Source organism: Chlamydotis macqueenii, chromosome 4 (genome assembly GCF_036417535.1).
Source record: "Chlamydotis macqueenii isolate bChlMac1 chromosome 4, bChlMac1.mat, whole genome shotgun sequence".
NCBI classification, from domain to species: Eukaryota; Metazoa; Chordata; class Aves; order Otidiformes; family Otididae; genus Chlamydotis; species Chlamydotis macqueenii.
The window spans coordinates 74126619-74148632 of NC_141559.1; the positions used below are offsets into that span (position 1 = coordinate 74126619).

General features: G+C 42.5%; 2 protein-coding genes across 2 annotated transcripts; both read left to right on the plus strand.

Moving 5' to 3' along the window:
• The first annotated feature begins 3621 nt into the window (after positions 1-3621).
• LOC104486411 (C-C motif chemokine 3) lies at positions 3622-4564 on the plus strand. The gene is made up of 3 exons (XM_086747318.1): positions 3622-3782; positions 4019-4127; positions 4312-4564. The coding sequence occupies exons 1-3, from the start codon at positions 3674-3676 to the stop codon at positions 4403-4405; spliced, it is 312 nt and encodes a 103-aa protein (XP_086603444.1). The 5' UTR covers positions 3622-3673; the 3' UTR covers positions 4406-4564.
• Positions 4565-9707: 5143 nt separating this feature from the next.
• On the plus strand, positions 9708-19007 carry LRPAP1 (LDL receptor related protein associated protein 1). Its single transcript, XM_086747317.1, has 8 exons — positions 9708-9888; positions 12492-12636; positions 12977-13101; positions 14490-14610; positions 15546-15704; positions 16227-16309; positions 17774-17950; positions 18262-19007. Exons 1-8 carry the CDS (start codon positions 9709-9711, stop codon positions 18325-18327), a joined length of 1056 nt encoding a protein of 351 aa, XP_086603443.1. The 5' UTR covers position 9708; the 3' UTR covers positions 18328-19007.
• The last annotated feature ends 3007 nt before the right edge of the window (positions 19008-22014 follow it).

Sequence of the window (22014 nt, forward strand, 5' to 3'; positions counted from 1 at the left end):
AGAGAGCTATCCCAGACTCCTTAGGGGAATATCAGAGTAATCCAGCTCCTGTTAGCCCTGCTGAAGTAGTCAAAATTGATGTCTAACAGCTGACTCTGACCTTGGCCTGAGATTTACAGAACAGCACACACTGAGGGAACAGCCTTAATCCCTTGACAAACAGGATTGTGTCTTTTATGAGAGATTTCAGATCAGTTAGTCCAGATACGTATCTCTGACTGCTTTGTCCTGGAAAACCTAAGGCACACGTGAATAAATGCTCTTTAATTTAAAGTGAAGTGGAGTATAAGGAACTATATATCTCTGTGAAAATGAGTGTATAAGATCCAGAACGATGCTTCCTCCTCTGTTATTAAAAGAAACTAAAAGAAGAAATAGGAACCCTCTGTGTTTAGAAAACCACACTGAGAGGCAGACAGAGAGAATGTTTTGTGTCACGGACTGAGCAAAGACAATCAGGCATCTCCAAAGTTGTCTTGATTTGGAAGGTTCCTGTGCTAGCAATTCCTGACATTAACCCAAGAGTGTTTTACCAGCACGGACCTGGATCTTTATAGTGCAAAAAAAAAAGATTTTAAACTATTAAGAACTAAACCAAAATATAAATAAAATCCTGCAAATGCAAGTAGAGCCAGTAGGATTATACATAGCGTTAAGGTACATTTGTGGCTCTCTTCAACAGATCAGGCTGTAGCTAACTTCTGTGACATGTATCACAGGGAGCTTTGGTTTGCTGCCACCATTTAGAAGGGATAGATAGATAGACAGATAGACAGACAGACAGATAGATGCTTCCAAGCCAGTTTTGCCTTCCCATCACATTTCTTACAGTTCTTCAGGACCAAATCTTGTCAGTCATGGAGCCTGTACACTCTCCTGTAGAACAAGACAGCTGATGGAGGATCTCCAGTTATCGTAGATCAACTTTGGCTAAACTCTATTATTTTAACACATAAAACCAAGGGAAAAGGACAAGATGTTCAGGAGGGTGAAATCTAGAGTGGTTACCACCAAAACGGTATTATTTACCCATGTCAAAAATAGGCAATGTAGCAGGGCTTACATTGGTATGCAAAGTTACTGTGGTACCTCTGATGAAGCTACAGGCAAACCTTGACTATTTGGTGACCAATTTATATACTTTTCTATTTTTATTCTGTAATATTTAATAATCACAAAGCTGTGAGTTCGTTATAGATACAAGGCAGACTGCTGGAAAAAAAAAACAAAAACAAAAACACCCCGAAACCCAGAAAGTAGAAAATGCTAAACTTCATAGATGACAGCAACTTCACAGAAACCTGGAACTGGGAGAACTTTTGAATTAGAGGGTACCTGAGCTTATTTTCCTTGTGTGCTGCTACATTCTTTAGAAAGGCATTATACTATTGCTTCTCTTCCAAATGGACAGGCTGCTACGATGTGGTTAATTTACTAAAGCACTAAATAGTGTTGGGAACTAGATTAATCTTCTTGTAAATGAGGAAAAGCATAGCTACAGCACAGATGTAAAAGCTGCTCAATAACTAATCTTAATCAAGAAATTTAGGATTCATAATTACTTGTCATTCTCAAAACTTTCATTGACTTTTGTAATGCATCTTTCTGAATGGGACTATAACTATAGATATATATTATAGCCAAGACTCAATTATTATTGCTTTTATAGTTTGGACACACTTGTCCAATTTAGATAAGCACAAATGATCTATTTATTATATTACCTCCATGAGGATCAAAGGTCAGTCAAAGGGTAGCTTCTGTCTTAACTAAAAGGGAGCATGACCTCAAAAGCAGCCAACAAACAAACAAAACTCCAGATAATCTAGTTTCAAAATTATTTGCCTCTCCAACATAAAAATGTCTTACATTTATTTCAATTAGAACTGAAAGACAAGCATGCATGCCCTTCTTTTTACCAGGACAGACAAGAAAGGAGGTGTTTAAGGAGATGGTTAGTGGTGAGTTACAATTAGTGTTAGGTTAAAGAGGATTAGTAGGGCATAATTTGTGCCTTGTATGCTACTGGGTGTTCTGAACAAAGACAAGGGTATATTATACGAAAGAAATTAAATCAATTTTTGAACAGTTACAGGTCACCTAGCTCAGGCTTCAGCTTGTGCCGGTGTCTAGTTAACATTTAGGAAAATATGAGTTTGTGATGTGGATATATTGTTGGGATACTGCAGACATACAAAACTGAGGATAAAATCACAGTTGGCAGATACTAATAGCTATATTCATTTTTTGGTCTTTATAGCAGTCCCGAGGTTACGTTTAAGGTTCTGTTAAATATGTGTAAGACCTTTCCATGCTTTAAGTATAGAGAAGAAGGCAGAAAGTGAGTAGAATTCAAGTTACTCAGACCACAACAGCACAGAGTGGAAAGTTTACTGTAAAATATACTAATGGAACACCTTTTCAAATAGGCACAGGTTTGCCATAATACAAGCTAGGATTTTCTTATAGTATGTATTGTACTTTGGGAAATTAAGCATCAATAATTTCAATTCACTGGTGGATTACGCGTCTCTGCAAAACTAAAGATAAGTGAGGAGGGATAATGGATATGTTTAGCTTATATTTAAGACTGCAGGTAGGGTTATGTTTAAGGACCGGAGTGGGAACAAAGAGAACTGGGAAAGTAGAATTCACATTATTTGTGGATCTTCCAATCCTCAGAAACAAAGAGAGAGAAGGAGTGATGCAAAGAGCTGATAATTATATTAAAATTTGATAAAGGTATAAATCATGTAGTTCAGGCTTGGGCTAAGAGCAAAGGGAGAAACTGAAACTTTTTGAATTTAAATTGATGGATGCTGCATACCACAAAAGAGTAAATAGTACATGGAATTGTGCAGATACAACTATTTTTCAGCGTTTTCAACTACAAACTGAACTGCAACTGGTGTTGCAATCATATCCTGGGCTACCTCAAAAGAAGTGTGGCCAGCACGATGAGGCAGGTGATTCTTGCCCTCTACTCTGCTCTTGTGAGACCCCACCTGGATTACTGCATCCAGCTCTGGGGCATAAGACAGACATTGACCTGCTCAAGCGGATCCAGAGGAGGGCCACGAAAATGATCAAGGGGCTGGAACACCTCATCTATGAGGACAGGCTGAGAGAGTTGGGGTTGTTTAGCCTGGAGAAGAGAAGGCTCCAGGGAGAACTTACAGTGGCCTTCCAGTACCTAAAAGGGGCCTACAGGAAAGATGGGGAGGGACTCTTGATCAGGGAGTTTAGTGATAGCATTACAGGTAATGGTTGTAAACTGAAAGAGGGCAGATGTAGATTTGATTAAATATTAGGAAGAAATTCTTCACTGTGAGGGTGACTCCATCACAGTTCTCCAGACTAAATAACCCCAGTTCCCTCAGCCGCTCCTCATAAGACTTGTTCTCTCTTGAATCTGAAAGTCACAGCCCCAGGCCTGGCACTTCCCGTTCCGTGGTCTCCTTGCTTTCCCCAGCTCAGCAAAACTGGGTGATCCTGAAATAATTTCCCTGATACGATGCACTGGGTTTTTTTTCCTAGAAACCCTGCACCCACTCGGTGGCCAGGAGATAAAAGGAGGGCAGTGGCAGCAGGGGCTGAGCATTGTGCAGAGGAGAAGCCCTGCAGACACCCCAGCTCCAGCCTCGCTCATAGCTCCCTCGGCCCCCGCAGCACCATGAAGATCCCTGCAGCCGTGCTGGCCGCTCTGCTCCTCATGGCCATCTGCTCCCTGGCTGAGGCCCGTCTCAGTGACTCTGACGATGTTGCAACTTCCCAGATGCCAGGTTTGTTGTCCCTCCCTGGGAGACAGCCCCATCCCCACTGATGGGACCCTCATGTACATGGGGAGGGCTGGGAGTGGGTAGTCACCACTGGTGCTGGGACTCAGCCTCAGGGATGGAGGCTTCCAGGGAGTGGCCTGGGTGATACAGCACAGGTGATGGAGAATTCCCTGAGAGCCCCAGGCAGAGCCTCTGCTGCTCTGCGGGGTCCCATGGAGGCTGTCTCTCTGCCCCTACAGGCACCACCCCCATTACCTGCTGCTTCAGCTATATGCAGCGCCCCATCCTGCGCAGCCTCATCAAATTCGCCTACATGACCAGCAGCCAGTGCGCCACGCCGGCAGTGATGTGAGTACCCACCACTGCCACGGGTTGGGGCGTGATGGTCAGGACAGCGTCCCAAATGTGTCCAAGGGTGGCTGGGAGGGGGAAGGAGGCACAGGCAGGCACACTCAGGGCACTGCCAGTGGGATCCAGCACAGGCACCCTGCTGCCCTGGCCAAGCGCCTCAGTGGTGGTTTTCTCTCGGCAGCCTGGTCACCAAGAAGGGGCGTGAAGTGTGCGCAGACCCCAATGCATCCTGGGTGCAGGCGTACCTGAAGTATTTCTCCACGCTGGAGAACTGACCCTTCCCCACTGCTGCCCCAGGGAAGCAGGCTCGGTCTCCGACATCAGACACACAACAGAGTGCTTGAGCTGCATCCTTCTTCGATGGGAAAATTTATTCTAATTGACAAACATTTGTTCAACTAAATTTTGTTTGCTAAGAAAATTAAAATACAAAAATGATTTAAAAGATATTAACATGCCTATTAATGAGAAGCCAGGAGTTTTGATGCCTAAATAAAGTGTTTGGATTATCAAAACCTTTGAGAGTCTCTGAAGTCCCTGCTGGAGCCATAACATGAGAGAAGGGACCCACGGGGACCCCTTCACCCTCCTCACACCCTCCTCAATGCTCCCTCTGGCCAGGGCAGCCTCAGCTCCATGGCAGCTCCCACGGTGCTTCCTTCTCCCCAGCACAAGCACTGCTTCTACCCTCCAGAATGACAAGGGGTGTCACCAAGGGGTGACACCAGCATCTCACCCAGAGCCCTTCCTGCATAGCACGTGTGGAGACCGATCACAAACCCCTCGGGCCAGTCAGCCCACCCCGGCATCTGCTGTCAGCTCAGTGACGTGTTTGCCTCAAACACTGGAGGAGCAGGACGGTCTTCAAAATCCACAACAAGCCGGCAACCACACCAATGCCTCCCTCTTGTTCCATGATGGCCAGCCCCCTCCTGCCTTCCTGGGTGCCAGTGGAGGGTCCCGCTCACTCCCAGGGTTGAGTGGTCCGCAGCTCCCACAAGGAGGACGGTGCCTTCAATGACCACTATTGGCGGCACAGCTCGTGCGACACTGTCCAGTGTGTGTGCCCAGCAGGACGGGAGCAGTCGGAGGAGAAAGGGTGAGCGCTAGAGGCCCTGGACCTGGCAGCCGCAGTGAGGACCTTACAGCAGCCTTCCAGTACCTAAAGGGGGCCTACAGGAAAGATGGGAAGGGACTCTGGGTCAGGGAGTTTAGTGACAGGATGACAGGCAATGGTTTTAAACTGAAAAGGGGTAAATTTAGAGTACATATTAGGAAGAAATTACTTACTAGGAGAGTGGTGAGGCACTGGAACAGATTACTCAGAGAAGTTGTGAACGCCCCCTCCCTGGAGGTGTTCAAAGCCAGGTTGGATGGGGCTTTGAGCAGCCTGGTCTAGTGGAAGGTGTCCTTGCCCATGGTAGGCAGGGTGGAACTAGGTGATCTTGAAGGTCCCTTCCAATCCAAACCATTTTATGATTCTATGATTCAATATACATTACAACTTAGAAACTCTTGTTGGCTTTGGAGAAGTAGAGTGATAAACATGGCTTAGAAGATAAGTTGTTGGGTTTCTTCTATCTTTGCAAAACACAGCCACGGTCTGTTTCTGTATAGTGCTACTGTTATGATCAGGTTTACACTTTGGAAGTAGAGTCCTAAAGAACGTTTACTGCAGGCTGAACAGACAAGTAGAATGAGGGAGTTAGTTGGAAACAGTATGGTTTTTGCTTTAATATAGATAAACCTGTCTTGGGTTATATTCTGGCTGGGAGGACAATTAGGATTAGGGTTTGGAGAATGAGGATTTTCTCCAAATAAAGAGTTAGGTAGGTCAGTTTATTGTTGATTAAATTAGGCTTTCAAAGATGAAATGCAGTGGGACAAAGTTGTAGAAGTACTTTGGGAGAGGTACGTCTCCTGGTGACCTGGATATTATCAAAGTTAAGATTTGGGCTAGATTTTGGAGAATGAAAGATTGAAGTGCATTTGTTACAGGACAATAAGCCACACAGAGGCAATGTGAAAGAACTGGATGGGAAGAGCAAGCAGCTCTCCTAAAACTTTGATACAGATTTGATTCACCTGAGTGCTGCTCTTAGCACAATTAGAATGAGGACCAGGATTTGAAAAATGAAATGTTGAAAAGGTTAGCCCACTGCCTGTAGAATTCTTTTTTCATACATGGGATGAGGGCTGTGGTTAGGAAGAGGTGATGGGTTTGGTGTGAATTTTACCAACTCTTGATTATTAAGAAAAGCATTCATTACAGAGAGGACTGAGGGTCATAAAAACAAGCTTTTACATTTCACCTTGTCAGTCTCACTTGGATGGAACGAAAACACGCAGTTGTGCTGTTCTTCGCCAAAATTTATCTTCACTAGGAGTGAGGCATAGGAAAAGTTCTAAAACTTGTAGACTCCATGTTACTACAGGGAGATATCTATCGTTTCCCAGAGGGAAGGGAAAGGCACCCTGGGAAACACCTAATATATCACTTTCCAGCTCAGGTAGACTTTGCCAATGTTATTATTTGCAAAAGGTTCACAGACATCACTTCAGTACACCCTCTGTAGGGTCCTGGCGAGGCTGAGTGCCTACCTTGCAATGTCATCTTCCTTCCAAATTTCTCTAATTTTGTTTTTTCAAGTGAGCAGAGGGCAGAAGACATACTTCTGAATGTGATCTACATCACGTTTTGTTAATGTTTCTTTTTAATAAGGATAATAAAGACTGAATACACAAGAAGCGATGGTCCATAAACTCAGCTCTCTGGAACAATGCAAACAATAAAGTCCACAATAGCTTAACACTTCCACTGCTTATATAAGTTTTGGCACAGTCTCAAAGATTCAGCTGAGCTGCTTTTCAACTGTGCTACAGAAAAATGAAGGGAGGATTTGACCCAAAGTGCACAGGACAGGGAAACAATTGAGTTGATTTCCCACTGCATGTTTGTTATGAACACTAAGATGCTCTCTGTGATGAGCTTGGCCTCATCAACACCAATGTAAATCCAAAGTCTCTATACAGAAGTCCACAGAGTTATTTTGACTTTTTACTTGTAGGAATGGAGCACTTGGGCCATGACATACAGAACAATAGTGGGCACTGGTACTGAATACTCACTTGACATAGATGTAAGGGCACTGGAGAGTGAGATCCAACAAGCCAGCATCAGCAAATTAATGGTACTGCATTCCTTACCTATTTCTAAAATATCTCCTAGTGTAGCTCAAAAACTCAAGCAAACAAATGCATAAAGTTATGCACAACTATGCTCAATACAAGAAAAAGTGGGGACTTCTAAGAGTTTATATAGCATGGAGGTCTAATTTATTGGCAGAGAGTCTGAAAACTCAATCAATACTTCAAATGACAGACAAGATGAAACTATCTGTTCCAAAATGACTCAACAATACATATATACGCTGTAATAATGAGACCAAAACAAGCTTTAAATCCTAAAATTGATGCGGAGAGCTCTCCAAGATTTCAGTAAGGCTGATGAGCTTCTTTTCCCATCATCATTTTGCTATACTTCAGTGCTTCAACGGATACTTCAATTCTCACTTCAGCTGCTCTTCAGTGCAATGTATACTGCAATACTTTAGCCCACTCCTGCAATTTAGTCTTACAGCAAGACCTTCTACGCTCACATGACTAAGAATCTCTGCATTGACTTAGGAAAATGCAGAAGAGAAAAGACGTTTATATTGCTTACAAGGCAAAAATTAAAGTCCAGTAAAAATCCTCCCCTGGGCATTGTTTTCAGAAATCTCATTGCAGTTTAGGCAATCTATTTGTTTTCATAGGAGTGATTTATAATGCCTTAAAGCTTGGCATTGACAGCACTACAGAGCTATGCTTTAATTTGCTCAAGGTCACACATGAGATCTGAGGTGAATTTATGAAGTGAACTTTTATTTCCACCAGCAGCTAGGCTCAGGAAAGTAACCTCACCACTACCTTGCCAAACAAACTCAACACAGAAATGCCCAGCTGTGCTGCAGACCCCATACTACACAAGCTGTGCAGTGTGCAGAAGAGGATTCATCAAGAAGACAAGAGAATTAACAGCTTTCTTCACTGCCTTCCCCTCAGAAACACCCACATGGAGTGTGCTTTGTATTGCCTGCACTTCCTTCATAGCAGCATTCAATTTTGGCGGACTTTTTTTTAAAAACAGGGAGAATATATACCAACCCAGGGCATTTTCATAGAATCATAGAATAGCTTGGGTTGGAAGGGACCTTTAAAAGTCACCTAGTCGAACCTCCATGCAAGAAGCAGGGACATCTCCAACCAGATCAGGTTGCTCAGAGCCCCGGCCAACCTGGCCTTGACTGTTTCCAGGAATGGGGCATCCACCGCCTCTCTGGGCAACCTGTTCCAGTGTTTCACCACCCTCAGTGTAAATAATTTCTTCCTTAAGTCTAATGTAAATCTACCCTCTTATAGTTTAAAACCATTAGCCCTTGTCCTATCACTACATGCTCTTGTCAAAAAGTCCCTCTCCAGCTTTCTTGTAGGCCCCCTTTAGGTATTGGAAGGCCACTATAACGTCTCCCCGGAGCCTCTCTTCTCCAGGCTGAACAGCCCCAGCTCTCTCAGCCTGTCTTCATAGGAGAACTGCTCCAGCCCTCTGATCCTCTTTGGCCCTGCTCTGGACCTGCTCCAAGATGTCTATGTTATAGCATAATGCTTTTTCTTGATACCACTTGACTTAGTAGCCTCTAAAGATTTCCCGTGGCCCACTGCACTGCTTGTCTGTGTCCCTGAGGAAGAAGCACTGCGAAGGGACGTTGGTGCCATGCAGGACAGGGCACTCCTGCCGAAGAGCTGCACTCTCGGCACACACCATCAACCTCAAGGCCATTCTCGTAGTTCACCACTCGATAACGACCTGATCTGCTTGAGACATTGCTCACAGTCCTCCTTCTCCTCACACCATCAAACCCTAGATACCATCATGGGTAGTCGTGCCCTTCAACACTACCTCCAAGGGAGGACTGAGTCCTTCTTCCCCTCATCAGGAGTACTGCGGCACTGGTCGCCAGTCTTGCTTTCCACCCTTCCCGAGCTGCCTTTTATTTTTCTGTAGACTGTGAACACCATGCTAATATCTGAAAACTTTGTTCCATCGAAGGGGTTGCGTTTAACCCAGCCACGTCGCCTTTTCCTCGCGTAGCTCATAGCAACACCTCGCTGAGGGACACACAGGGCACAGAAGGAAAGTGTTCGCTATAGCTGCTACAGGCTGTGGAAAAAAAAAAAAAAAAAAAAAAAAAAATTCCACTCACAAAAACTGCCCCATTCAGCACTGCCACACTCAGCTCATTTCCACCTTTTGTGACACAAACACTCAGGAGAATGACATGAAGCCACTTAAAGAGAAACAGCGGAAACCTAATTCTTCTTACTCAAACCCCAAACCAGACACTAGAAACTGAATTTTCAACCTGTTGTCCTCACAAAAATATCCTTTTCCTTTGGCCTCAGCGTCCGCCCGCCCAGGGTCCTGAGGGCGGGAAGCCGCACGGCATCGCGGGAGTTGTAGTTCCCCGGCCAGCGCAACATGGCGGCGGCGCGGGCGCTGGCGGCTATAGGTGCCGCTCTCCTCCTTGCCGCTGGCTCCCAGGCCAGCAAATACTCGCGGGAGGCCAATGAGGGGTTGGCGGCCGACGGCGCCAAGCGGCGGGAGGCTGGGGAGTTCCGGGTGGTGAGGCTGAACCAGGTCTGGGAGAAGGCGCAGCGGGTGAGTGCGGCGGCGCGGCAGGAGCGGGAATGATGGCGGCGCTCGGAGAGGCTGCTGCGGCAAAGCTCTGAGGGGGACCCCGGGTCGGGCTTGGCCGCTTCTGACCTTCATTCCCCGTCAGCTGCCTCAGGAGATGGGGTGCGGCGGGAGAAGCGCCGCGGGCGGCGGTTGGAGCCGGGGACTTGTACCTGAGGAGAAGCCGGGGCTGTCCGGCTCGGCCTTACCTCGACAGGCCCCGGCTTGGTGTTGGGCCTCCGGGCTGCGGCGGCTTTTGTTTGGTTTTCAGGCCTGGCTGCCCATAACGGGCAGCTCTGGGCAGGATTCACACAGCCCCGCTCCTGGAGCTGGCCCAGGCGGCTGGGAACGTCTCTCAGGAGGTGTCTCCATCCCCTCTCCTGCCATAGGTACCTGTGTAGCATCGATCTTCCGGTGTTTCAGTGCAGCAGTTAAGTCTTATGCCCAGGGAACAGAAAAGAGAGTGAAGTCCCTCCAGTACAATGGAGAAGCTGAGACTGTCTCCTGCGCTTGTTGGTTGAATGCTTTATCACTTTTGTTAAAGGACATGATGCTCTCGCAGTGGCCATAGTTTCTCTCTTGCACAGGACAGGAGCTCACTGCACAGGAGAGTAAGAAACACTCCATCTTGGTGGTTATGTCACCTATGGTATTTCATTGATACCCAAGGATGTGGTCACATGCAGGAGGACCAGCAAATGGATATCCCCAGATAAGAGCCTTAATTTTGACAGTGATATTCTAGTTTCTCCCATTCTGAGCTAAGAAAATATTTAATTAGGGTGAAGATAGAGTAAAAATATTTTGTTACAGTGGAAGTATTCAACTGCAGTGAAGTAGAACAGCTCCAACAAGGGAGGAGGAACATGCTGCACAGCCGTATTCATGCCATGACTATTGTGGAGCATGGAAGTTAGGGTCATGGCTGGTAAAGGTTCAGTTTTTTCAGGCAAAGGAACATAGTTAATAACGATGGGTTTCCTGTATCCTGGATTGGCATTCCCCAGCCTGAGCAACTGGATTAGAGGCAGGACATCCCTGGGTTTAGTGAAAAAATAAAACCCCTGCCATAATGCTGTGTAGTTATATCCAGCTTCCCAACATGCCAAAATAAGGTATCAGAAATACTCCTTCCTTTAATGGGAGAGGAATGGGATAGGGGATAGGGCAGTGTGTGATAATGGAACTGCAGCCGTGAACTGACAGCCGAAGAAGAAACAACATGAAGACTAGAAATAAACTATAATTACACTATTGTCAGTTTCCTCTTATTTTTCCAATTACGGGCTTTTTTAAATTTTCATACTTGGATCTCCTGGAATTCAAATTTGAGATGCTTTACATCATCCACATTAAGTCTTGGTGCTAGAGATGCTAAAATGTAAAATGGAGTCAACTCTGTCAGGGTAAAGAACTAAGTTTTAGTAACTTCTGTATGTGTGAGACGGACTTTAGAGAGACAGCACCTACTTGAACTAAATTTGCTACCATATAAATTTAATTTTTGAGTACAATTGACACCCAGCCTGTCTTTTAGAAAGTGATTTTTTGGTATGTCTGGAAGAGGCCTGAAATAAAAGGAAAACAGCCTGTGTGTCAGAGTTGCTTTGAAATATTTGTGTGACAATGCTGAGCTTTCTTTCCTTCATTTTGGTATGGTGGAGATAGTACTGAAAATAAGGAACTCCTTTGTTTGGATATCGCAATTCAGCATTGCAACACACAGCTGGACAAGCAGTCCTTCAGAAAGCCCTGAAATGTTACTTAGTGGGAACAGAGGCTGGCAATCCAGAGTTCCTTCCTATTTCCCAGAGGGAGGAAGAGAGGGAAGGTTTTGTCTTTCTCCAGCGTCTCTTTTCATAGGTATATGTTTTATATAAAAACTTCAAAAAGTTGTTTTAATACAAGAGGAGTGCTTAATCAGACCCTAGTTCTGTAGTTGCTTGAACCAATGGCAAATACTGTGTAGGTTTCACAAAGCGTGTGGTTTGGCCTGCTAGACTCTAACAGTCCACTGTGCTGTGTTTGTTGCCATTGGTGTAGTTCCAGCATGGCTTGTTGTGACAAGATGTGCCTCACCACAAGAAAGGACATGTGGTGGCAATGGCACATTGTTTGAGAAGTTTAGTCCTTACTGCCTTTTGTAAATTAGTGAAACTGAATTTTTTTTTTTTTTTTTGCATTCTTTGTTGTTGGTACAGGACATTTTTAAAGTAGAATCATTTTTATAAGGCAACCCCATTAGAAGTAGGGGGGAAGTCCCATTTAAATATTACGCCCAAGGAACACCCAAGAAAAACACAAATTTTTAACCCTTGCATAATTTCGCTATTGTCCAAGTGGCTGAAGAGCTGAGAGAGAAGGCTACCTGATCACTCTGGTAACACTAGTGTGCCGGCGGTGTAGCCATGTTCACAGACAAGAGATATATGTAGGCAATGCTTCATACCTTAAGGCCTTACATTCAGGTGGATACGTACCATTACAGCAAAAGAAACAAATGCTGTGCTATACTGGCTTCTGAGGTAACATTGCAGTAAGAGGTGGCTCTGCATAACTGAATACAAACCTTTCTCTGTTCTCGTTAGCTTCATCTCTCTGCTGTGAAACTGGCAGAGTTGCACAGTGATCTAAAAATACAAGAAAAGGATGAGCTAAGCTGGAAAAAACTGAAGGCTGAAGGGCTAGATGAAGATGGAGAGAAAGAAGCCAAACTTAGACGCAACTTAAATGGTAAGGTACATCTTTGTAGAAGAGGTTAGACTTTGCATCAGACGTGTGTGGTTTGACATGTGTGTTTGTGTTTGAATAATTAAATAACAGGTTGTCTTTCAAGACACTGAGCACACACAAGTTCTTTGGAGGTCAGTAGGGAACTACAGGAGGCTAGCAGCTTCTTTTTCTCCTGATGTTTTCAGAAGAGGTCGTTAAACCTGGGACCTCTGTATGTTAAACTCTTAGACTATCTACTGTGAGCTGCAAAATCCAGCTCTAGCAGTCAAGGATGTAGGCAGTCTCTCATCTTCCGTACATCCATTGTTCTTTTGTTTCTCTATCTTCCATTTTCCTGCAGTCATTATGGCTAAATACGGAATGAATGGAAAGAAGGACTCTCAACTGGTTGATACTAACTACATCAAAGATGGTACAGAAAGTGATATACTAGATGATCCGAGACTGGAAAAATTATGGAGCAAGGTGGGTAAGATTTCCAGGAATTGCAGTGTAGGAAATTAGTGCCTCTTCATGTAACTACACCCTGTGTCTTTTGAGAGCCTCAAGACTTGGAACTGAATGGCTTTACTACTCTGTTTTTAAGTACTTGCCAAGCTAGGTTCTGTAGCTCACATCATTGTGCCCTGAGGGCGTCCCACTTGCATCCAGGTCACCAGGTGTGGGAGATTCTCTTTGCCAAAGAAAACACACACATCAGTTTGTGTGGAGGATGAGATCCTGAGTCCACTAAGGACAGAGTTTTTCCTACAGTTTCACTGAACTCATGACTTCTCTTTGTGTGACTGTTAGGCTGTGTGGTAGAATATCTTTGCTGGTTTTCCTGGTTTTCTTATGGTTGTTTCTGGGCTTTTTTTAAAAAAAAGATGTATTTAAAATAGAACGATTTCACAGAATGTTTAAAAATAAAGTGTATAGTGGACGATGTTAAATAAAGACTTTGCCTGGTATTCAAGTGAAACTTTCCAGGATTTGCATTAATGCATTAAAAAAATAAGAAGTGTATTGTTTATTTGGGCAGGTAAAACTGGCAAAATCCTAATCTTTAAAAACTAAACAACTCAGAGTTTTAAAAATAAGTAGTCAACTAAAGCAAAGAATTCTTAGACCAGTCTAGTGCAGTGGTAGTAAAGCAGAGAAAAAGATTTGCTGGGTTTTAAAATGTTGCTGTAACTAAATACAGCTCTGGTGAGGGACGTGACGTCATGTGGTTTGGGGAACAGTGAGGTGCATCAGACAGAAATATTCCCTAAGCAAAAAAAAAAAGGGTTAGGGCTGAATAGGTATCAAAAACATTCACTTTTGATCATGTGTTGCAGCAAGTAAGTCACCAGATTTGTGGGCAGTGCTCCAGCTGTCTGACTAGTGCTTCCCTAATTGTGAAAAGTAGTCCAGTAAGAAGCAAATCACTGCAGAGCAAATGCACGGCAGCAATAAAATCTTTTGCCAGTAGAGTAAGATTTCTTGAGTAAAGACTCTGCTTAATATCAGGCTGCATCCCTCATGCAAACAGTCTGCTTACAGTTGCGTATGAACCTTCATGGCCGTTATCTCTGTATCAAATTGTTTCCCACAGAATAGAAACGACAGACACTTTCTCTGGGCAGTCCATAGCATGTCTAGCTTTGTAAGTTTGAAGCAAGTTCTTTTTGACATGATTAAAGCCAGCATATCCGTCAATGTCTAAATCCTGACCTTATACTAATATAAAGGGATTTAAAACAAAAGATCTTAAGGAAAAGCTGGACTTAATAATTTTCTAAATGTGATGGGAAGTGGGAAGAAGTTTTGGCAGTTGAGTGCAGTTAAAAGCACTTGGCCTGGGAAGCGTAATAAGCTCATGTTTCTTTCAGGCCAAGACCTCTGGGAAGTTCTCTGATGAGGAGCTGGATAAGCTTTGGCGAGAATTTAAGCATCACAAAGAAAAGATCCGTGAATACAATATTCTGCTGGAGACTGTGAGCAGAACAGAAGGTGCCTGAACATTTCTCTGATGTTTCAAGATCAGTACAACTCTTTTCTCTCCCCATTGCTTCTATTGTTTCCAAGTTTCTTTGAAGCTCCTAAAGTCTGACATTTCTGTCAGAACTGCTTGCAGATGCTGACATTTCCAGATACTTGCTGGGTTTAGTTCTGCATTAGCTGCCAAAAATCTTGCCAGCTAATTAAAATGTTGCCATTTCATTTTTCCAATTCTGCCTGCATTTCAAGCGGGGAAGATACCATCAGATTAGCGGTGATGGCCATAGTAGTTTACTGGAAATTATGCATCAAGTGTAGATGCACTGCTTCAAAATGTGGTCCTAAAGCCTGCAGAACATGCATGTTTTATCTCACCAGCTGGGAGCCCAAGAGGCTATACTTGATTATCTTAGGCACTGAGCCTGAGGTTTATTAAAGCATTAAGGATCTGAATCCAGCCTGCTGTACTAATCCTAGCTAAAATTTTGTTAGAGCCAAAGTATTATAAAGTTTATAGGCAGTTTTATGTTTGCATTGTAGAGTCCAAGCTGGAAGCTGCTGGAAGTCGCTTCTACATCAGATGTCCTGATTGGTTCATTAAATGCCTAGGAAAGAGGGCACAGGACTCAGCAACTGTCCCTATCCCATTTCCCTAGGATATTGCTAACCTAGGAAACATTTCCTTACTAAAATCTTGGCTGGTGGCCAGTAGAAGTTAAAGGCATTTCTGTAATACCACCCTCCAAAGCACTGAGGGGCATTGATCTTAATTTTGACCTGCAAAAGGAATTACTGCTTATTAGAGTGTGGTGTGGATGCTTTATCTACACTCAGTTCAAATGCTAAGAACTTACCATCTTTTATGCACCTCAGATTTGGGGAATTTCTGGAACTTTTGACCTATCAGAATTTGGCCCACAATGAATAACACTTTTCTTCTTCAACAGATATCCATAAAAATGTCATCAACCCATCTGAAGAGAACCTAGTGAAAGAGGAAATCTTGCACAACAAACACAGAGAACTCAAAGACAAGCTAAGAAGCATTAATCAGGGGTTTGAGCGTTTGCGTAAAGTCAGTCACCAGGGATATGACACAACCAGTGGTATGATACAGTGGGTTTTATGCTTATTTGGGATCAGTTTCATTTAAAAAAAAATAAAAATCAGTGGGCAAGTAATAAGATGTAGTCATGGTATCACAGTACACGGTGTGACCACAGTAGGCTGAAGAGATACAGTCAGCCTGTTCTATTTGGAAGCCAACACTAGAAGCCTAATGAACGGAGAGGGACGACCTGTAACAGGGATAGTTCTGTCTCCCATGCCCATGTGAGAAGGGATATTACGCTTCTGCCCCAGGAGGGCAGGTTAAGTGAGACAACATGCAGGGCAAGGAACACCATTATTCAGTTCCTTGGTAATTTTTTGCTTTTTAAAAAATACTTGCTGTAGCAATACTATAGTTTTTTTGTTACATACTTGGATTTTTCTCCCTTTTCATCTAAATAGACCTATTAGTAATGCAGTGCTTAATACAACTGTGTGTATGTAAGTGAGAAAGCATGCTCATCTTGCATAGAAACCATTGTGTCTAGATTTTCATTTAGTGGTATGTGTTTGTTTAGAATTTGAAGAACCAAGAGTGATTGATTTGTGGGACATGGCCAAATCAGCCAATTTCACTGAGAAAGAACTTGAGTCTTTTCGCGTAAGTAGAACTTCTGCTGACCACAGTGGGACATTTTGGTCAATTGCATGAGAGGTAAATTTGGCCTTCCTAGCTGCCTCAATGGAAAAAAAAAAAAAAACAAACAATTCCATAAGCAGGAATGCATACCTGCTTGTTAATTTTACTGTTTTAAGAGAAATCTTCGTTCATGCAATCCCTGTTCACCAAACCATGTTCACCAGTTTTGTTACTGTGAATGCTGGGACATCCTAACAAAAGAAAGACAGTAAGAATCACAGTGAGACATCTGCCTATTTAAAAAGTCCATGAAAGCAGAATTAAAGAAATCATGTGCTGATTCCAGTCAGCCTTGTTTGAGCAGCTGAAGTTGTGTCTTCTGAGTGGCCTTAGTACCAACGTTCATAAAGGTTTCATAATGAAAGATGCGAGTGCTGCTTTGCTCTCTTCTGAGAGGAGCAGCTAAAATGATTCATGAGAGTGGTAAAACCCCAAGCTGAGGTTCTGGACAGAGTATGTAAAACAGACTGGAATGTTTTGCAGCAAAAGGAAACTATTTTCTTGTCAGAAATGTTGAAAACAAAATCCCTCTGCTTTAAAAACTGAAGAAGATATATTAGGATGATGGTTTACTTTTTTTTTTTTTAATTGTCTTGAAATTAGAGGAATTTTGTCAGCCACCTGGACTGAAACACACCAGTGACCAAAATTAAGTGGGCTCTGTCAGACAGGGGGATTTCACTATAAGGTTTGTCTGAGTTTTTTCGATGTAATGCATAGAACTACAACCGTAAGTGGTGTAACACTTTGAACTGTTCATATCCTCTTCACAGAGGACGTGTCCTAAGACACAGAGGAACTGAGTTTACTGCCTTGAAGTAGCAAAACAAGAGCATAGTTTGGTGTCTAGAGACATTACACATTCTTTGGTCCCCCTTGCACTGTATCAGGTATCTGAGGACCATCTCTGATGTATCCCTGAACATCACAGTTAGTCTGGCCACTCTCTTTGGGACAAAGTAAGAGGATTTTTTATTTGTTAACTAATTCATCCTATTTCAGATTCATCATAGCAGACTGCAAACGCAGAAAACATTTAAATCTGAGCAGAAAATAGAAAATTCAGGACCTGATTTTTAAAAAGAGGCTTCTCTTAAAAATTATCTGTCTTCCTGCCCCTAGTCCACTATTCTTACGTGTAAGTTTTTATTTGGTACTCACTGCAGTCATCTCCTAGCACCTCACAGCCATCAGCAGTCTCCTTTGGGGATTCTGCAGTGGGTTGTTTTCAGCAGCTGCCTTCAAAACTGGGTGTCTGGATGGTGATATGATAATGTACTGTCCAGACACTCTTAAGAAGCAGGGAACCAAAAAAGCTTTCTATACTTGACTTAGTAAAATAGCATTAGGGATGTCTTGGCAGGAAAAGATAGAGGAAGCCTTGGAAAGAAAATCCTGTAAAGCTGTGTGTTTTTTTTATCTTAGGAGGAGCTGAAACACTTTGAAGCAAAAATTGAAAAACACCATCATTATCAGAAACAATTAGAAATTTCACACCAGAAACTGAAACATATAGAGGGAACTGGAGATAAGGATCACCTGAACAGAAACAAGGAGAAATATGCCATGCTGGAAGAAAAGACAAAAGAGCTAGGATATAAGGTCTGTGTAGATCCATTTTAATATGTGTTGAAAGTTTAACTCAGTAGTAGAGGTTACGTAGATTATCCTGTGCTGATTTTTCATGCAATTTGAATGACTTTCAGAGGGAGAGTTTAAGGCACACCTGTACTCCATGTTTAGTACAGGATGCACATAATTGTTTTTTATAAACCTAATTCTAAAATGCCTGAAATCTCCCTGATCTCAGTTTTTCCTGTTGTCACATATCCTGATAGCAAAATTTGAATCTGTGATACTGATAATTCATTGCCTTACTAAAATTTCTTTGATGTGATTCGTTTTCCTGCTAGGTAAAGAAGCACTTGCAAGACTTGTCCAGCAGAATCTCTCAAGGTCTTCAACACAATGAATTATAAAAATTTGTTCTCTTTCATGAGATCAGTCTGTTAACACAAAACAGATAATGTGATTTGTGAACAGGATTTACCAAGGAGTCCTTCTGAAATAATAAGGATTGAACACGGTTGTCCTGTAAGAAAAATAGTTTTGGTCCACTTAATTGCCAGTTTTGTATTTGCACTATTAAATCAAATTATTAGGTTATAAATTTAAGTTACATATCTTGGATCATGTAAATCTTACATCTGAATCAAGTAACAGCCTTTGTAATAAGCAGTTCTATGTCAAAAGAAAAAAATATGTGAACTCTCAGAGGATTCCTGCCCGTATAAAAATACTAACCTGAGGTAGTCTGAGGTAGAAAGGTATTCTGATCAATGAAAGCAAACACTGAGGTACAGGACATTAAAACAAAGGCCAGAAAAGTCTTTTATTACGATGCCTGGCCTAATACATTTCCTACTGAAGGTAATGAAAATATTTCTACTGACTTTGAGCGGGAGCTCAGAGCTGCACTGTATATGAATCTCTCATGTGAGAGTGGGAGGAAGAGTAAGGAGGGAACAAGTATTGAGGTCAATTCACACAGTTTAGTTACAGACTAACACAGCTGAAGTTAGTGAATGTATGTGTACAATTATCTTGTTCATGGTTGCTTGGTTTTGTTACACTTTGTCATTAAAAAAATCAAACCACAGTACTGGTGACCCTTTTTTTTTCCCTCTCATTTAGTAAGAGGTAACCAGACCTCATTTTTGAGCATGTTGCTTATTCCTTTAAACTTAAGTTGACTCACAAGTTAATTTTTAAGACAGGAGGAGTAGTTTTCCAGCACAAGAACGTGTCTATGTTCTGAATAGGCAGAAGTTCCTCTAAAACAGCTTCTCTCTGAGCATATACTCCAGTAAAATCTCCAGTAATGGCTATTATCACTTCCCCTTTCAAGATTTTTCTGTTGTGCGTCAGAGCTTTGGCAAACATTAGCCATCTGCGTTGAAAGTTTCTGTAAGAATAATGCTGACCCTTTTTTTCTAAGGAGTGTTTCACATGAAACTGTTAAAGGAACAAGGTTGAGGCAAAGGTCTGGTGTAGGTAAATCATTACAGCTGCTTGGTTAAGAAGCTCTGGTGCTCACACAGTGCAGCGCTGTAGCATGCTGCATGAGAAAGCTGTCCCTGAGCCTCGCTTGGCGTAGCTATTCTGTGAGACATATTGTAGAGATCTGCTCAGTCAGAATCCGCCACTCTGTATAGTATTTATCCAGTTCCTGGGTCCATGATGGATTAAACGTAGTATGATTTTGTACGTAAAGACTATTTCATCATGTGCAAGTGATCTACACCAAAACTGTGGTAGCAGTCTTACTTTGAGATTCTGAATATCTTTTTGAAGAAGTAAGCTTTTTTTTTTTTTTTTACTTTTTTTTTTATTTTAATGTAAGCTAACAGTTACTTATATTCCAGAGAATCATTGTCCTTTGCGAGAAACATAGGCTACCATTAGTATTAGCAGTCTCCTTAAAGATAGTTCCCTTCATGTAGTTTATGGTGTATGTTCCCTTTGGTTGGTAAGCTAAAAAAAAAAAACCCCAAAATAGTTTAAAAGTCATTTATGAGAAAGCTGGTTTGTTTTTTCCTAGATAGTACACACCATTTCTTCCCCGCTCTGTCACTTTAAGGGCTGTCCAGCTGCCTTTAACACAGCAGTAGCTGTATTGTTGTACAGGTTTATCGTCATAATTTTTCTTTTTAATTTTTTGAGGTGAAAGCAGTATAGAAATGTGTTCTATACTGTGTGTGAGAGGTGCAGACTTCACTATATGTCCATCATTTTTCCCTTTGGTGGAGGAAGAAATAAATCCATGTACTACAGGTCAGTTTGGTGTTTGGTGGCTGTAGCTGGGATGTGGAGAGACCCACACCACTGGCTGCTTGGGTGAGGAATTTAAACAAATGCACTGAATGCATCAGCAGAGGAAAGGAACTGAGCAAAGCACTGAAATCGGAGTGGTTCCTGCTCAGCAGACCTGGCTGAATTGTACAAGAATGGAAACGCTTTCACTGACCATGTTGAGAGACTGCTGCTGGGGGAGGTCTGATGCACAAGGCAAAGCAATATGAGTATCTCGGCGTACAATAAAGGCAGAGTAGCTGTATGCTCCACACAGGAGGGCACATCAGAAAGCTGGGTTTCAGGTATGTACCTGAAATAGAACATGCGTAAGGAATGTCTGAAGAATTTTGGAATAGCACAGAGTGCTGGATTCATGAAACCAGGGTCAGATCAGCAGTAGTAAGGGTTGTCTCCAAGTACAGAGCTGCTTCAGGCGTCAGGCTGTAAGGTGATGGCTGTACCGCGCCGAGGTTGCTGTACCGTGTCTTTACCCACTGTGCCATGACAGTAATCATCACACTCAAAGGCCAGGCAGCCTCCAGCAGAGAGAATGCTTGGCAAGTACATAAAAGTACAAGAGGCTGACAGAATATTTAACATGACACAGTAATTTCAAATTAGGAACACGTCAAAATGTCAGTGAAAAAAGTTGGAGACTGGGGTCAGCACAGCTGCCTCACTTCAGTTATTTAACATAGCTGTTAATGAGTCATCAGGCCCAAAGACTGTTCACACAATCCTAGAGGAGAAAAAATATTAAACAGCAGTGGTTGCTCCCCCTGAATCCAACTTTTCCTGAAATACTCTGTGGCTGAGTTGGAGTCTGCAACAGCATAGAGAAGACAGTAGGAGCAGCCTCCATTCCTGTAAAGGCACAGAGCAGGCTCACAGGCTCACAGGCTAGTGACTTGTAAAGTCTGATATCCCTCTTGTTTCTATAGTCTGCACCTCACACACCTCAACGTGTGTACAAAGACAGTCAATTATTGCAGCTTTTAAGCCTCCAAAGACAATTCATGTGGCTGAAATAACAAGAGTGGGTAGTCTTTGAGACATTAAAGATTAAAAAAAAATTTAAAAAAAAAAAACCACAAAAAAAACCCCAACTTTAGTCAGCACTCTTGTGTTTCTCTAAATAGCAATAAAAATTCAAAGCCAAGACAAAAGGTATAAATGAAAGATGCCTGCAGTCCTGTACCTAGTGAAAGGTGAATAATGGGGGTCATGGGTGAGACTGCATGGAAGAGACGTCTGAATAGGAAAGAACTAACAGCTTTTAAACACCAGTTGAACCTCCTCCTCTTCCTTAACTGGTATTTATCTGATCCTTTTGTAATTATTCAAATTACCAAGTTTTTCAAACCACTCTGAGAAACAATTTGAAATACAAACGTGGGAGGAGAAGAAAGAGGAATGAACTGCTTTTCTTAGGGGAAAAAAAAATAAATATTAGAACATTTTATACAGTCTGTCAAATTCTGCCTTGAACAAGAACCTCAATTTAAATAAACGTGTCAGTGATTTCACATAGAACAGATTTTATTTATTAAACAGGTTGGGAGTGGAAATGAGAGGAAAATAATTACACAAGGCATTAAATACAACAAAAATAACCAAGTCTTAAAATAAACACCATGTCCTACATGCTGGTAGAGTAGCTCAGATCACATCATTCTACCAAGACAAATAATGAACAGCCACTACAACAGATGTATTGCTGTAATGATTTCCCCTCTCCTCTCCTAAGGGATTCTGATGCCTAATAGATCAGGCAATAGCCAGAGTATTTAAATTCATCAAGTAGAGATCAT

Bases quoted from the DNA above. Each gene is read 5' to 3' on its own strand.
- LOC104486411 (XM_086747318.1), top strand. From the start codon at position 3,674: ATGAAGATCCCTGCAGCCGTGCTGGCCGCTCTGCTCCTCATGGCCATC. The intron at 3,783-4,018 runs GTTTGTTGTCCC...CTGCCCCTACAG, and splicing joins TGCAACTTCCCAGATGCCAG to GCACCACCCCCATTACCTGC. The intron at 4,128-4,311 runs GTGAGTACCCAC...TTCTCTCGGCAG, and splicing joins TGCGCCACGCCGGCAGTGAT to CCTGGTCACCAAGAAGGGGC.
- LRPAP1 (XM_086747317.1), top strand. From the start codon at position 9,709: ATGGCGGCGGCGCGGGCGCTGGCGGCTATAGGTGCCGCTCTCCTCCTT. The intron at 12,637-12,976 runs GTAAGGTACATC...ATTTTCCTGCAG, and splicing joins ACTTAGACGCAACTTAAATG to TCATTATGGCTAAATACGGA. The intron at 14,611-15,545 runs GTGCCTGAACAT...CTTCTTCAACAG, and splicing joins GACTGTGAGCAGAACAGAAG to ATATCCATAAAAATGTCATC.